The following is a 16,075-nucleotide window of genomic DNA, read 5'->3' as shown; positions in this document are numbered from 1 at the left end:
CATTATGTCTCTGACCTCAATGAGTAGGAACCCCTAGCCAGCAATCAAGAGTGGCTTTAAAACGTAATTTGCTTTTTTAAAGAGTGAAAACTTCACTAAAAGCTGGCAGTTACGATGCTGCTGGGAGCTCATTGTACATTCATATTTTCGAATATATGCACACATGCAGTTCGGGTCAGCAGACAAATCCTCTGCAAATACACTCACCTCACTGTTTAGAGCACGGCTGAAAACTTTGTGGAAGAAACTAACTGCAGATAAAAACATGTTTGCCCTTTGAGACTCACATACTCTGTACTTTGTTCTTTTGTCATTCTCTTAGGCCCTTTTCTGGCCAAGCCACAGATAATACATTGAAAATCATCTGCTTTCTGATCAGTTGTTAGAGGTGGACAAGAAGTAGCCATCGATCTTCAAAGAGGATGGGAATTGAGTTTGGTTGTCGTTGCTTTCTCAGAAGACTCGGATTCTTGTTGTGATTCACTGGTTTCTGCTTTTTTGTGACAATTTTTTTCCAGGCTTTTTTCCATTCCGTCTTGTAGCACTTGTTGTTACAATGATAAAACATTTGATCTTCTTCATCCATCAGCTTGTGAACTTTGTCTTGCCATACTTCTGCAGCATCTCAAACTCTCTCCTGTCCAGCCGCAGTTATTGTTAGCTATTCTGTTGGATTAGACTGGCATATGACACTTTTTTTTTTGTTGAAGGAGTCCTCAGATTTTGTAGTTAGCAACACTGTCAGGAGGTAAAGATCCTCTGCTGCCACCTGCTTTGCTCATGTTTACTCATTTGAATCAATGGAAAACCTGAAACAAAAATAATATTAAAATAAATTACCAATGTGATTCCTAAAACACATCATTATAGAGCAGCCATTTTGGAAAATGGTGGAAGGGTGGCTCTGAGGTGTTTTCCTTGACCTCCAAATCCTATGTTTTGACATCACATCAAAATAAAGTATATAGGTCTCATGGTTCCTGAAATATTACATCATCACTATAACACATCCACCATTTTAAAAAATGTCATCCAGAGAAAAAAAAAGAAAAGAAATTGGCCTGGATTAGCTATGGCTACCCAAGCTAAATTGCTTCTCTAATGATCCAAAACCACAAATCAAAAATGAAAATCTATGGACAACATTTTTTTTTTACGGAGGTATATCAAGGAGTTAGGACTAAAGATAGTAACACTATAACTAGGCTAGTGTTTGCTTTCACCCTGCTGCAACATGACTGTCTTCAAAACTGGGAGGAGATAGTGACAGTTACAGTGGTTGATAAATTAATGCAAGGAGACCTGGCCTGGACAAAATCATGAGACTGGAGGAATAAGCAATAATGAAAAACTGAATGAGAATTGGAGGTACTGACCTTTATGGATGAAGACAATGGTCTTATGTATGTAATGGTCTCAGCAGGTACGTCTACAGTCATCTTCTGGGTAGGTTAGTGTGTACTTTTGGATGATCACACTAAACAATTGTGTTTTTCCATGAGTGGATGAAAATTAGAAATTGCTTTTCAAAGCAGGAATGATTTATAAATTCTAGTCTGTAAGAATTTGCACGATGATGGTGCACAAAATAAGTTTACGCTAGTTGACACAAGCAAAGTTTTGAAAACTGCCTTTGCTGCTATTACAGCTGTGAACACCCACAAAGAGCATGCATACTGTTCTTTTTCTAAATACATTGCACTGGCCACAGTGAAACACAATTTTATGATTTCTTATAAATAGTAGACATAACTCTACCTGAATCTTTCAAAGATGACTTGACTTCAATGTATGCTTTTTTTGCTTCTTCACAGCTGGTTATATCCAACTGGATAAGCAAGAGTCTTGGGGAACAGGCATTTCTTAATTCATCTGCACCTTCTCCTTTCTTATTCAGAACTCCAGCAAACACTTGGAATCCCAACTGATCCAGATGCTTCGCTAATGCATAGCCTAACCCAGAGTCACAACCTGCAGGACAAAGGTGAGAAAATTCAAATGAGCAAAGAATGCTTTCCTGCCCACAGTACTTATAATGACACTACTTTTTTTAGAGCTTTTCCAAAGAAGTCTCCTTATGCTTCCATCCCTTTGTACTCTGCTTTAAAAATTGGTTAAATTTTTTGTTCCATGTCTCCATTACTAGGTGTCACCCATTTTATATTTTCTTCCATTTCTAGGCATATATTTTCAATTTTAAGTACTCCCAGATGTGAAGTTTCTTCTTCAATAATACTTCTATATATTTGAAAGTGCGAATTAACAAGCATTGGCAAAGCCAATAGGTCTCGCCTATACAAGTGCTAGTGGCATTGGCAATGTGTTTTTGCTATGTTCTACATTAATGTGGCTGGTGTTCAGTATGGGTAAAGGTTAGTGGCATGGAATGTCGTAGAGTGGTGGAGTAGCATGTTGTAGAGTGGAGTAGGGGGAATAGAGGGAGAAGAGTGTCAGAGTTGAATGGAAGAGATTAGAGTTCAATGGTTCAGTGGCAGAGTGTTGTGATGTGGAGTGGTGTGGGTTGGAATATGGTGGAATACGATGCAGTGGACTGAGGTAGTGGGGTGGATTTAAGCAGAGTGGGGTGGATTGGATAGGAGTAGTGTGGGGTGGCGTGAATGGAGTGTGGTGGATTGAAATTGAGTGAGGTGGATTGGAGTGTGGTGATTAGATTAGATTGGGGTAGGTGGATTAGACTGAAGTGATAGGACTAGAGTTGGGTGGATTGGATTGGAGTGGTTTTGAGTGGGGTGAATTGGAGTGAGGTGGATTAGACTGAACTGGAATGAACTGGAGCGGATTGGAGTGGGGTGGTTTAGATTAATTTGATTGGAGTGGGGTGGATTGGACTGGAGTGGAGTGGATTGTGGAGTAGATTAGACTTGAGTTGAGTGGATCGATTTGAGTGGGGTGGATTGGGTAGGGTAGGGTGGATTGGACTACAGGGGGGTGGATTAGACTACAGGGGGGTGGATTAGACTACAGTGTAGTGGAGCGGGGCTAAGTGAAGTGGGGTAGAATGGAGTGGGGTGGGTTGGACTGTGGTTGACTGGATTGGATTAATGTGGGATGGACTGGAGTGGGGTAGATTCTGGTGGGGTAGGTTGGATTGGGGTAGATGGAACTGAGGTAGGGTGGATTGGAGTTTGGTGAATTGGACTGGAGTGAGGTGAATTGACATGGAGTGGGGTGGTATGGACTAGAGTGTACTGGACTGGGGTGGAATTGAATGGGCTGGATTGGAGTGGGGGTGGACTGGATTGTGGTGGATTGGTTTGGGGTGGACTGGATTTGAGCAGACTGGATTGGAGTGGGATGGATTTTTTTGGAGAGGGGTGGTTTGGATTGGATTGGAGTGTGGCTGACTGGAGTGTGGCAGATTATTTTGGATTGGAGTGTGGCAAATTGTTTTGGATTGGAGTAGGCAAGATTGCAGTGGGTCACTCTGTTCTGGGTTTGAGTGGGGCAGATTCTTTTGGACTGGAGTGCGGTAAATTTAGAGTGGGGCAGATTGCTAAAGATTGGAGTGAGGCGGGTTGGAGTGGGGAAGATTATTTTGGGTTTGAGTGAGGCGGATTCTTTTGGACTGGAGTGGGGACATACTTGTGGATTGGAGTGGGGCAGACTCGTGGATTGGAGTGGGGCAGATTGTTTTGGATTGCTGTATTGGAGTGGGGCTTTTTTATACTGGAGCAGGGCAGATTGTTTTGGATTAGAGTGGAACAGATAGGAGTGTGTTCGGAGGATTAGAGTGTGGTGGACTGGAGGGGATTGCGATGAGTGGTTTGGATTGGAGTGGTGTGGGTTTGGAGTGGGGTGGATTGGGGTGCACTGCACAATTATGTGTTAAACTAACATTCAACATTTTTACATATGAAATAAACAATATTTAGAACAAGATATTAGTCACATTTTGATAACAGGGCCCACAAGCAAAAACAAAACTTGAGTGCAGAGTGAGAAAGGAAGACTTGGCAAAATAAAAAAAAGTTAACTATAGAAAATACAACTTTTAAATTATGTTTGTCCTGCTGGGCATGTTTTTGCCAGCCACGCACCTCAGTTTGCAGAACACTAGATGTTGAAATAACAAAACATGAGTGCAAAGCGAGAAAAGAAGACTTGGCAAAATAAAAATAAAAGTTAACTATAGAAATATAACTTTTACATCCTGCTGTGAACGTTTGTGCCAGTCATGCACCTTCTGTTTTCAGGGCACTAGAAATTAAAAGAAGATAATAGTACCTCAATCATGTCGGGAGCAGCAGACAGCACTGATTATGTTGAATCAGTCAGTGCTTGAACCTTGCTCCACACAGAGAAACGGAAATGATTCCAGGCCTGCAGTGAGGAATTATAGGGCTGTAAAGAAGAATGCCAGACAAGCCCACAATTGGTAAGCACTTGAGTCTGGTCATGTTTCAGGCTGAAAAACAATGACCTACTAAAACTTCAAGATGCAATAAAAACTTGTGTTTTAGAAGCAAACTATCAGTTTATTAGATGATTGTTTAGCTATGCATCCTAGTAAGTATACACTGATTAGTATTCTTACTATAACTAAGTACTTTACTGCTGTTTCAAGGTTCTTTGGTGTGAAGTGTGTCTAGGAAGCCAGGCCTAGACTATTTTGTGGAGAAGTCCATCTACAACCTACAGTGGGAAGAAAAAGGGAAAACATAATGTTTGCACTTTCCCTAGGCACAGTTCCAGCACATCAAGAAGTCAATGCCTATTGCTTACCAGATGCGGAGCAAAAAGCTTTATGTATTCAATGTCCACCCATTCTACAGTACCTGTTTGACCCTACGTTGAGGTATAACGTCTGGAAAGTTACCTTCAACTGTCCTTGCTTATGGATGTCTATACCGCAGGGACCCAATTATAAGCAGGATGGTAAATTCAAATCTGTGTATGAACAGAAATTTGCATATGGATTGTAATCGATTTTGGTCTTAATGACCACATTCTCAAAGTGTATTTCTGTTCAATTTAATCAGAAAGAATTTGTCAAAATGTAGCCGTAGAAACAACAAAAAGACTAAAGAAGGGACCTGTGAAGGAAAACATTGATTCTTCATAAATGTCCCCATTCACACCAGAAAAATTCAGAACAGGAGGTATTTATGAATCAAGTAAAATGTATACTGCAGACTTTATTACTTAACTGAAGGTGACACTCATTTTCCTTCTCTCAGCAATAAGCACACGTTTGCATGTTTTTTTTGCATAGAATGCTAATCTATGGACTACAATTTAATTTATCTACAGCAAATCTGAGCTATGCCATATGTTCTATGAAAGGGACACTATGGTCTTTTACATCCAAAAGAACAGTAATAACCTATGTACAAATGAGCAAGAAGAAAGGCAAGGTAGTTGATCAAAAACCTGGAGATAATTACTGGATAATATTACCTGGGAGCTGTAATGGACGACTAGTGGTCACACAAATTGTGTAGTAAAGCAAAATAAGTAGCTGTAATGAATATCTTTTCTATACAAATTGGAGCAATAGTGGCCCTTTGCTCATTCAACAACCGTTCTTCCTTTGCCCACTTGAGGTTCCAGCTCTGCTCAATTTTCAGATTTTAAGAATGAACATAGGGAAAAGTTTTCATTGGAGGGAAACACATGAGGATGGAGTATCGGTGCCAATGGAGGTACTTACATAGCTCCAACTATTCTTTTAGGAAATTATACCTGCTCAGCCAGACACTTTCTGAGTGTTCCATGTAGGACACAGGTGACCATCTCAAATGCAGGGTTTCAGGACAATGCCATTAACTATTCTGCCTTCCTTACACTATTTTTAGAAGTCTCTTTCCTGCCTATTGTCCACCCAATGGAAGGTAGTGTTTTAGTGAGGTGCCAAGTGAAAACCTCAGCCCTTATGCATCAAAGCATCTCTTCCGTCTTAGATTGGGAAAAACATATGCACCAGTTTTTCAATTCTGGAACCAAAAAGTGGAAGCTAGATCAGCCTTTAAGATTTTAAAGAATTTATCTGGCCAAACCAAGCATAAGCAGTTACTTAAGGAAACAATGAATAGAAGGAACTGTAGCATTCTTAACAACAATTCCGGTGCTTCAAACTTTGAAATCATAATATAAACACAATGCACTATCCGTAGATCTGGGTGACATATTGACGTTAATAATTTAGGGAAAGACAGTGTTTTTGGACGTAAAAACATCAAATACAAGTCTGGTCTTATGACAAGGGCATGTGCTTTTAACTATTAGTAAGTGTGATTGAAGCTCTGTCCCACTGCCCGTGGTAGAATTAATCATTACGATACATTTAACCTTGATAAGACGGAGCAAAGAAGTAACTATTTCCATTGCCTGCTTAACTAACCAATTTACTTTCTGGACATGAACAAGGACTACCATTCAAACAAGTAAATAAAAAATACTCAATTGTCTTCAATTCCATTGAAGTTATTTACACTTAAGTAAGGGAGCATGGAGCTCTGTCCCTCGATTAAATCTAAATGAAGTCTTTGTAGAGCCAGAACTGAACTTGTGATTCGTGTATTTGGTCAGGTATTCTCTCGAGAATTGCTCTACTGTGAATTTTACAATGTCCCTAACAGGGTTATTATGGGATTTGAGAGGCAAGGGACCAGGGTGTTACCACCACACAGTAATGCCAACCTCATCTAATGCAGTGGATACATTTTTGTGTCTAAAGTGTTTGAAGCAATGGCTCATATACATTTATTTTTAACTGACTTTTGGGGTTTTAATATTCCCTAATTAATTCTGAATAAGTGTTTTGATTGCCTTCTACACCAACTGTGGAATGTGATGGCTTTTCATAATACTGTTTCGCAGGGCGGGACTGGGAACCCAAAACAGCCCTTGCAATTTTGTCAGTCCCGCCTCCTGGTCAGGGGTGGGAGGGACTGAGTACTGCTGCTTCTGTTCTTTTGTTACTGGGGACTGATATTGCAGCACTGCTGCAAAACCAGCCCCTAGTAACAAAACCAGCCCCCCACTGCTGAAAAACCGCCCCCCTCCCTTCCAGCCCACCAGGAAAACACTTGATGTCTGCTACAGCCAGTCTGGCCCTGCCGTTGAGGCTCAACTACTTCAAACTCAAATTCTAGTTGAAGGTGACCTGCAGACACTGCCGTTCTTATGTGTTAAATGATGGCTTTTTAAAACACACATGCTAATTTGGTGTCATGATGCATAGAACTAAAGAATAAACAGGTTGTCTACACATTGAATAGAATTAGAGGAGTTAATCCATGGGGAAGAATCACATCTTAATTACTTATGAAAATATCATGTATCTGCAGTACTTCTTAAAAGAGATAGAAGATCATGACATGGTGCTAGTACAAAAAATAATGTTAAGGAGCAGTCTGTATTATTATTATTATTGTGGCAGTTGAAGGTAGAGCACCGGAGGATTTAAAGGGCCTTGACAAAGGGTAATGCATCAATTTTGTTTTGAGAAAAAATATCTTAATCATAAAATCCTTATTGCACAAGCAAGAGTATATTAAATTCTACCTGCTTGAGGAAGCAGCAACATTGGCATTATAACTACATTTAGGCGAGTCACAGCACTCTAATCTCTGCAAACAGATGTTTAGGTACTAAGTTAAGCACAAATATGAGTAGGTTGCATAACTGAGACAGGAAATAACAAGAGCCATCAGTGAGATCATTCTCTATAGGTTAAATAAATATTAAAATCAAATTAGCCTACATTGAAAGTATCCTGTCTTCACCATAGTTGACATTTAAAGCCCCTTTGTTAGGCCTTGACTGAATAAGACACAGATTTCTTACTTGAGCTGCAGGGGTCGGGCACTGACAGAAAGCAATGGACCAGTAAATTGATTGTCACAGTTTTGTCTCTGATTCCACAAACATCTGGGTCTTAGTTGGATCTGGTTTCAACTTGTTGATCTTTGCCTAGGTGTTAACAACCTGCATACATTCTCCAAGTCCTGCAAAAGCAGTAGCCGATAAGTTGACTAAAGACTGTATCATAAGGAACATTGGATAATGATAGGTGAAAGCCTCAAATAAAAGATTAGTAGCCAGAAACCAACCCTAGAATTTGTACATTGAGACAGAAAGGGGTTTTAAATATAAAGGGACCAAAAGCTAAATTTAAGCACCATTGCTTAAAAAACAAATACCTGGAAAATGTGATGCCATAAACCAAGCAATAAGTTAATACTGTAAGATGTAGGACAAGGAGGTTATAGAACAGTGTGTATATTCACTTTAAACTGAATTTTCCATTATGGTAAACCAGCAATGGCACTTTGTGGTAACCCTAACCTGCTGAGCCAGTTACTTATCTTTTTGTTGAAGGGTGGTGAGTCATGTCCCGCTAATTGATCATGAAAAGACTAGTCATGCTGGGTACATGGCTGCCAATTCTTATGTCAGGTGTGACAATTTGAGATGGGTTTGCCTTCTAAACAACAGCACATTGCCTTCAATGACTTGTGGAGCAGCTTTTAACACTGTAACCATGGACTACTAAATAAAGGCATATCAAGTTTCATTGGCTTACAGAGGCAGGACTGGCTTCATCTTGAATACTTGACATAGTGCCAGTTGGACACCATGCACTTGTGCAAGTTCCATCATGATCGGGTGATAGAGTTGCAAATAATTAACTGCTACATGTTAAAAGCTTTGAATGTGTGTTCATTACCTATATTCTTAGTAATCATAGAAAATAGCAGGTTCGCATGTTCTTTGCAATTTCTGAGGAGTTTACTTTCTTTATAAAGTAATGGTTAGACCAATTCCGGGAAGGACTGACAGATGAGAAATCCTAACACATTCCCGACCCCTGAGCTTAACGAATTCTAGATTATATCAGTGAAATAATTTTCCATTCTAACCTGTGAAAATCTACTTATAATATGGTGAAACATGCCACTCTAATCTTTATCCACAAATCTATGAACCTTTACCATATTATGAACATAGTGGAATTCTTGGTGGCCAAAGTCTGGAATAGGCCTTTAAACAACTTAACTTAATAATTGCAGGTGTGAACTGTCTTTGCTTTTACGTCACTTCTTATCTTACTACATGTAAACCTAATATTCAAAGATTAAAGTAATGGCAACATAAAATGGTTATCTGATAACTCTGCATAACCTAAACAATAAAGGTTACTATACGAAGCTCACCTTGGCTGAGTATTTACCCAAGGATGAACAGGCCATCACAATTTAGCAAAACAGAAGACACGCTCATTTGTTTTTTGTTTTTTTAGAAAATCCATAGAAAACTTTATAAAAAATTTCTTTTGACTATTGTATTTCCAATTTTTCAATATAGAATAGGTTCACCAGAAATGGCTAGTGTACACATGGTGATAACATGCATGTAGCAGTAATTATACAGAGGGTATCACCATCAACCATGATCTTGTGGATGCATGGAGTATAGAGAAGTAGAACAAAACTCAACATACCAGTCTACACAAAGTAGTCCAGAAATAGTGGCCAGCACAGAGGTTGCTAGTGTTACTTAAACCTAGGAGGCTTGTGCAGTTAATATGGACCTTTTAGTAAGAAGAGGCGATTCCTGGGGCCGATTTGAAGGTGTTGGAGGAGGTAGTGCTGTCATGGAGGAAGAAGAGGAGCCTTAATAAGGTAAAGTACAGGCAGATCATTTGAACTTTAATTTGTAGGTGGCGCAGAGGCTGAAAGTAATCAATTGGGTTTAGGTTTGTGGTTGGTTGAAGTCACAGAACGTAACCACTATGAACATGGCATTTTCTTTTTTTTTTTACTGAAGACTTAGACGTCTGTCACAATGTAGCACCCACAAATAAATGTGTTACAAAACAGTACAAATGACTGGATTCTAGGCTCTCATTTTGTTCCTTTCATTGGCAGGGACATATGTACTCACCAGAGAGTACTGCTTGCCTCATGTTATACAAATAGGCTATACAGCGACCACAGTACTAAGACAATATGGACCCTGAAGGGTTTGGAAATCATGAGGTAAAAATAGACGATCGAACACTAATTGCCTTATTCTCTCCCCTTTGCTAATATTTATTCTGACACAATCTCTGGTTTGCTCCAGAATGAACGAAAATCCCGCAGCTATTACTGAGCCAGATCGGAGCCAGTTCCAGCAAACTGTGCCGACTGTGTCCTGGTGCAGTTTTATTACACCTGGAAACATTCAGCTGTGCCTGCACTTTATCTGCTATGAACTCAGAGCACCAACCCGCGGAGGAAAGGAAGGACTCGTAATTTCAATTCCAGATGAGCCTAACACAAATGTTTCACTGACAAGGGCACTCAGCATTCCATCAGTTCTCAACTCATGCTGTCTGGAAGCTTAACACCACGATGCCAGTGCCATTAAGGATCAAAAAACATGCTCAGCTTGCCACAAGTACTTAGGAGATCAATAATGATTTGGAAGCAAGTAATTGAACGGGATGAGCGAAATCACATACTTTTTTCCTCATGAAATGTGATGAAAACTTTATGAAACTGTGGTTTTAATTTCACAATGTGCTTTGCCAATATCTTATGATGCTCTTTTTACGCGATCCACAGCTAGAGTAAACAAGCATTTGCAATGCAACGGGTCTCGCATTTGTCCAATTTAGAGCTATTAGCAGTTGTAGACTCCCAACCGGACTTTTCTTGCCTCATTAAATGGAAAAAAAGAGCGCGATTGCGCTGCTACAGTTCACTCGTAGCGAAAGCTATCGGCAAAAGTGCAATTATCTACGTAACCGCCAAAAGGGCAATTAACTATGTAACAGTGTGCAAAGCGCTTGAGTTCTGCCAAGTGAGATCACACTGCGAAAAAACAGAAAAAGTAGTCCATAAACCGGACGGAAAACAGCAAGGCTCGTGCGTTTTCAGTACCTGGTCACTGCGCTTGAGGAGGGCTAACCACTAGAAAAGGCATGACATATGCCTTCCACTAATGAAAGCAAGCAGATTTTAAAAGGCAAGCCCACGAACCAATGAAAGACACTGACGTGACATGGACATGGCTCTGAGCCCTTTTCTAACTAACTACCGCGTCTCGCAAGCGATAAGCATGGGCAAGCGCATTCTGGCGCAGGCTCGACCCTAAAAAGTCTCACAAGAGTTCAATGAGAGACTAGTTAGAGTAGAAAAGCTTGGCAAGACATTTTCTGTGCAAGCTGGTCTGCTGGTGGTAACTAGAGATTAAAAAAAAATTAAAGTGATGTTATAGTTAGTTGTTGAAATAACAAAAAAACTAATGTGTAAAAGCACAGCTGAACCAGTTATAGTTTACTAAGTCAACTAGAACTTGTGACCCACCATTCACTGCGTATGGCCAAATACTTTATATCATTCATGACATATAAAATAACATCTCAAATGATGATGTCCACAGTGACATCTCTGATAACACTATAGTCGTACAAAGCTTCAAGTTACTGTGTGAACACACAAGAGTGAATAGCATGGAAATAGCGCAGTCCTTGAGTGAGACAGGTGTCATTGTTCGCAGTTACATGGTTCAATGTTTGCCAACCTGCACAGGGTGCAATTGGTACTCAAGACAAAGGCAGAGAGCATGCGATGTGGGTTACATAGCAGTGTTTCATGGTAGAATATTAACACCAAAGTCTATTGCAAAAAACCTGTGAATTATCCGAAAACATCTGTTGACATTACATTATTGTCCTTTGCATATCTGGGCAAATGCCTCTGTTGAAAAGTTATAATACAGACCTATAGACAAATTCTATATAAGTTGGATGTTTATAAAGTGTGAATGTTTATTTTCAACACTTCACAGGTAATGGATCCGTTGCAGATTATTGAAAAAAGTAGAAATAGGGGTGTCCCACTTAAACGTGGTTTATCTCAGACTGGTGATGTAAGTATAGCTCTAAGGTTATAGGCCATTGTGTCCACCTCAGGAATATGTGTGGTGGGTTTTACCAAACTACACAGATTGTATCTTTTCACTGGCAAGTGCATATCAGTCTACATTGTGACTTAACATTGCAGGCTCTGTGAAACGTTTACAAGGTTGATCCCATTAAGGCGAATAGCACGCAAACTCATTTTTGCAGGGTGATCAGTAATTAGAAAGGAGTGCCATGAACTCCCAAGTGAAACGCTATTTTTAAAACACTGTTAGCCTGTCTGCCTTTGGTCCACATTAAGAATGTAATTATCTTTTGTGAAAGTGTCATTTGATCTAAACAAAGATTTGTTATAACACGTTTGCCAGAAACTACACATTATTTATGTCTCAAGGTATTACAGTATATGTGCAAGATAACCAGGTAGTTTGAGTTGACATATTTTCATCTTGATAGTTTAGACTGGTTACATTTCAGATTTTGGAAAGTCACCGCTAAATTTTGCAATATAGGCTAAAAGGCAGTGGTCAGTCCCATCTGAGCCCCGTCAGTGGACAACTGAATTAGAGAGGCCTTCATACCACAAATGGTCCTGCTAGGTATTCAGTGCATAGAGCCCCAAGAAACGCAAGGTAAGCTAGATATTGCCTGCTTTCATAGTGTAGCGCATAGATGCAGCATTAGGGTGCTGGGACAGGAACATTCTAAACATGGTAGACCTCTTAATTTTATTTTCCCTGCTAGCAACATGTACATGTACTGTTTTAAATATAATCTGTTTGGTTAGAATTCATGTACTAAGGAATATGATGAATCTGTTGAAATTAACACTTTTAAATATGCAGTGTCTTTTCCTCGTGCAATGCTTGAGTGAGTTATTCTAAGAATAAAACCAGGTTTGAATGACCACTGTATTCCTGAACCTCTTAAGGGACTGCACTGCATGGTGGGAAAGCACTGACACAACGCTTGTGGGAATATTAGGTGGGTTGTATGGGGCTACAGTAACATGGACTTCCTTACTCAGTGATGGAGCACTGAACTACGTCCCTGCACCCTAGGGATAGCAGTCCAAACCTTGTACACCAAGGCCCTATCCCAGGGTATGTAACATGGTGCTTAACCTCAGCATTCAGATTTATTAGATCTTTGAGTAGTCTTTGAATGAGCACACTCAAAAAAGCCATCATTATTATAAATACAGTGATGTCTGTTGTAATCAGGGTTCCCTACTGCAGGCAAAACAAGGAAGAACTTATTTATTGTAGGTTAATCGAGCTTGCCTCTTAAAAGGTTATTCACCCATCTTTGGTTTCTTAAGTTTTGAATCTCATAATTTATTGAATCTGTTCAATTAAAAATGTCAACTCCTGTTGTGATAGCAGTAAACTACCAAGAGACAGTTACACATCATCTCAAAAATAGAGGTGCCACCAATGCGAGAGTGGCAGCTCATTTGTAATAGGTGCACATGTCGCATATCGAAATGAAACATTTTACTCATGGGTGGAATTTGAGGCTACAGATGCTGCCTCAGGTCTACTTCAAGCATACAATCCAGTAGCACCATCTGCGCATTATAGAGATTTCCAGGAACTGGAATGCATGTTGACTTACCAAGAGCACCACAAATTGTTTTGCTGAAGTGTTACAACACAGAAATGTTAGATTGGGTCCTAGAGTAATGAACATAGCACCTGAAAAACCTTTATCTAACTGCTTTCACTTTGATTGCGTTCAATATTCCCTTAAGAAGCTACCTATGGGGTACAAGAATAGACCTGTTTCATTTTAAGCATTTATTAAGGAGATATTACAACCAGATCCTGAGACACTATTTTGCAATGATGACATTGTTCTCCACAGTAGACTTGAATACACACCTGGATGGTGACAATACTGACATCACACGTTAAACAAAAATACCCTTAAAAATCTAAAATTGCTCACCTGAGGATGGGACACCAGGGTGAGAACAAGGACTCCCTGGGTCACCTATCTAAAAATGGCCAACATGTTTCTGCCCTCTACAATGAGCCAAGGAAGGTCTGGGGGCATTCTTCACGGCCTAGGATCCCTAAACGTCATGCAATGCAGAGACAAACATCCAACACTCAGTAAGAGAGTGGGTACAGAAAAATAAGAAATGATGAGGCCTACCTGTGGCGAGGAACTACCTAACATAGGCCCCAAGTCTAAAGGCTACTTGCCCCAGATTCCAGGAGGGGGAGTGTCCCCTTATAGTCACACTTTCGTCAAAGGAGGCGCTCGCTATGGTGGTCATAAATGTGCTACCTTACAGTCTTCAGACACCTTAAGGTAATTTCAGTCCCTTTTGCGCTTCCTTAACTTTGGACAGACTTACTTGCCACAATATGCTGAGCACCTGAGGCCCTTGTACAAAGTGATTTCATTTTTTCTACAAAACCATGGACATATAAACACATTGATAACTTGTGTGCACTAGAAGCAGACATGCTAGAGGCAAAGTATTTACAGCCTAAGGATAACAAGACAAACCTAATGTTAGGAATTGTACCAAGCACCTCAGGTTATACATATGTATTACAATGAGGGACAGACAATGCCCACATATTACAAGTCACTTGTATTTTCCAGGCAAAGGACATTTTTTTCCATAGAGAAAATTCTTGTGGCTGTGCAAACAGCCATTTTGAGAGTGCACCCTTTGGTGTTGTGAAAACGAATACTGGTGATTTCTCCCATTCAGACACTAGAAACGGCCACTAAGGCAAGCATCCCTTTTTTTTTTTTTTTTTTTCAAATATATTTTTATTTAACTGTTTGCTGTTTTACATTTGTAGGTCATTTTACAGTAACGTTTTGTCATTATTATACACATCTCTTAAGTTGTCCGCACCACTGTTTTGCTTTGTTTGCATTGCGTTTCACAATTACTTGCTCAATTCAGTAGTTTAATAATACTTGTGTAATATTGCTCCCATCACTTAATCAATCCGACTTTATGGAGACAGTACTTACAGTGCCCCTCGTTACTTTTAATATTGGTGACCTGATAACAGACTTAACTCCACTTCAAACTGTATATAGGCTTAATGGCTCATGTGGGTGTGGCTGCTTAACTTCAGAGAGGGGGGGTTGACATAGAGTTTCATACTATGTAGGAGCGGTCTATCTACTATTCCCCTCCCTCCTTCGTTCTTTTAGTTATTGCGTCCTGTCCTCTGTACTCGCTCCCTCTGCGCCCGGGCCAGCGGGGCTCCTGATGTTCCTCCCATCCTGTTTTCTGGAACTTTCGCTTACAAGCACATCAGGTGACCCTCTCAAGTGGTTCCTCCCATCCCCTCAGGTACCATTGGTCCCTTTGTTAGGCCGTCCCACCTTATCACTAGGTTTTCCCACTCCGGGGCGATGGGTGTCTGGCGGACTCCCCTGGCCTCCTCGGCCTTAAGGACCTGTAGCTCAGCTCTGGACCATCTTGTGACATCGCCTCTCCATTCTGTCAATGAAGGGGGTGCATTCGATTTCCAACCCTTCGTAATCAGCCTTCTGTAAAGGGCCAGGGACAGGTCAAGGAAGCGACTCTCTACCCTGCTCCATTTGGCACTAGCTCTGAGGCCCAATAGACAAATGTCGGGGGTTGGCCGGAGTTCCGTACTGAACAGCTCCATGAGATTAGTCGTCATCGCCGTCCATCCCCTCTGGAGCATCGTGTATCCCCACATCATATGATCAAAGTCGGGTTCCCCGTCTCCACATCTGGGGCAAGTCCTGGGCTCCCCCCCGTATATGCGGTGCAGTCGTTGAGGAGTAAGGTATGTTCTGTGTAGATAGTTGTATTGTATGTATCTCAGCCTAGTGTTGCGTGAGACCACCCCAGGGTAAGCAAGTGCTCTAGTCCACTCTGACTCGGTCAGGTCCAGCCCAATTGTCTTCACCCATTTTTCTCTTAGGGGTCGCAGGGGATCCACTGCTACCTCTATCTGGGCCCTGTATATTTTTGCTATTAGGTGAGTTTCCTCTCCCTCTGTCAGCAGGAGGTGCAACACTCCGTGGGGAGCGGGTTCTGCATTGACCGTGGTCCAATGCTCCTTCAGGGTATGCACCAGCCTTCCAAAGAGTAAAAACTGTCCTATTGGGACCCCCCCCTCCACTACATCAGCAAAGCTCCTCAGCACCCCCTCCCTGAATAGCTCCCCCACTGTCTCTATCCCTGCT

The 16,075-nt window shown here is 40.8% G+C and overlaps 1 protein-coding gene across 1 annotated transcript in view; it reads right to left on the bottom strand.

Annotated features, from left to right (window-relative positions):
- HSD17B2 (hydroxysteroid 17-beta dehydrogenase 2) overlaps window positions 1–16,075 on the bottom strand; it is a 275,549-nt gene that overhangs the window by 126,885 nt on the left and 132,589 nt on the right. Inside the window, exon 2 of the mRNA XM_069216620.1 lies at window positions 1,759–1,971. Coding sequence (XP_069072721.1) covers window positions 1,759–1,971 — 213 coding nt within the window. The remainder of the gene's footprint in view (window positions 1–1,758; window positions 1,972–16,075) is intronic.

This window comes from Pleurodeles waltl, chromosome 12 (genome assembly GCF_031143425.1).
Source record: "Pleurodeles waltl isolate 20211129_DDA chromosome 12, aPleWal1.hap1.20221129, whole genome shotgun sequence".
Lineage (NCBI taxonomy): Eukaryota > Metazoa > Chordata > Amphibia > Caudata > Salamandridae > Pleurodeles > Pleurodeles waltl.
Note: the sequence above shows the minus strand (reverse complement) of the source record. Positions and strands in the feature narration are given on the sequence as shown.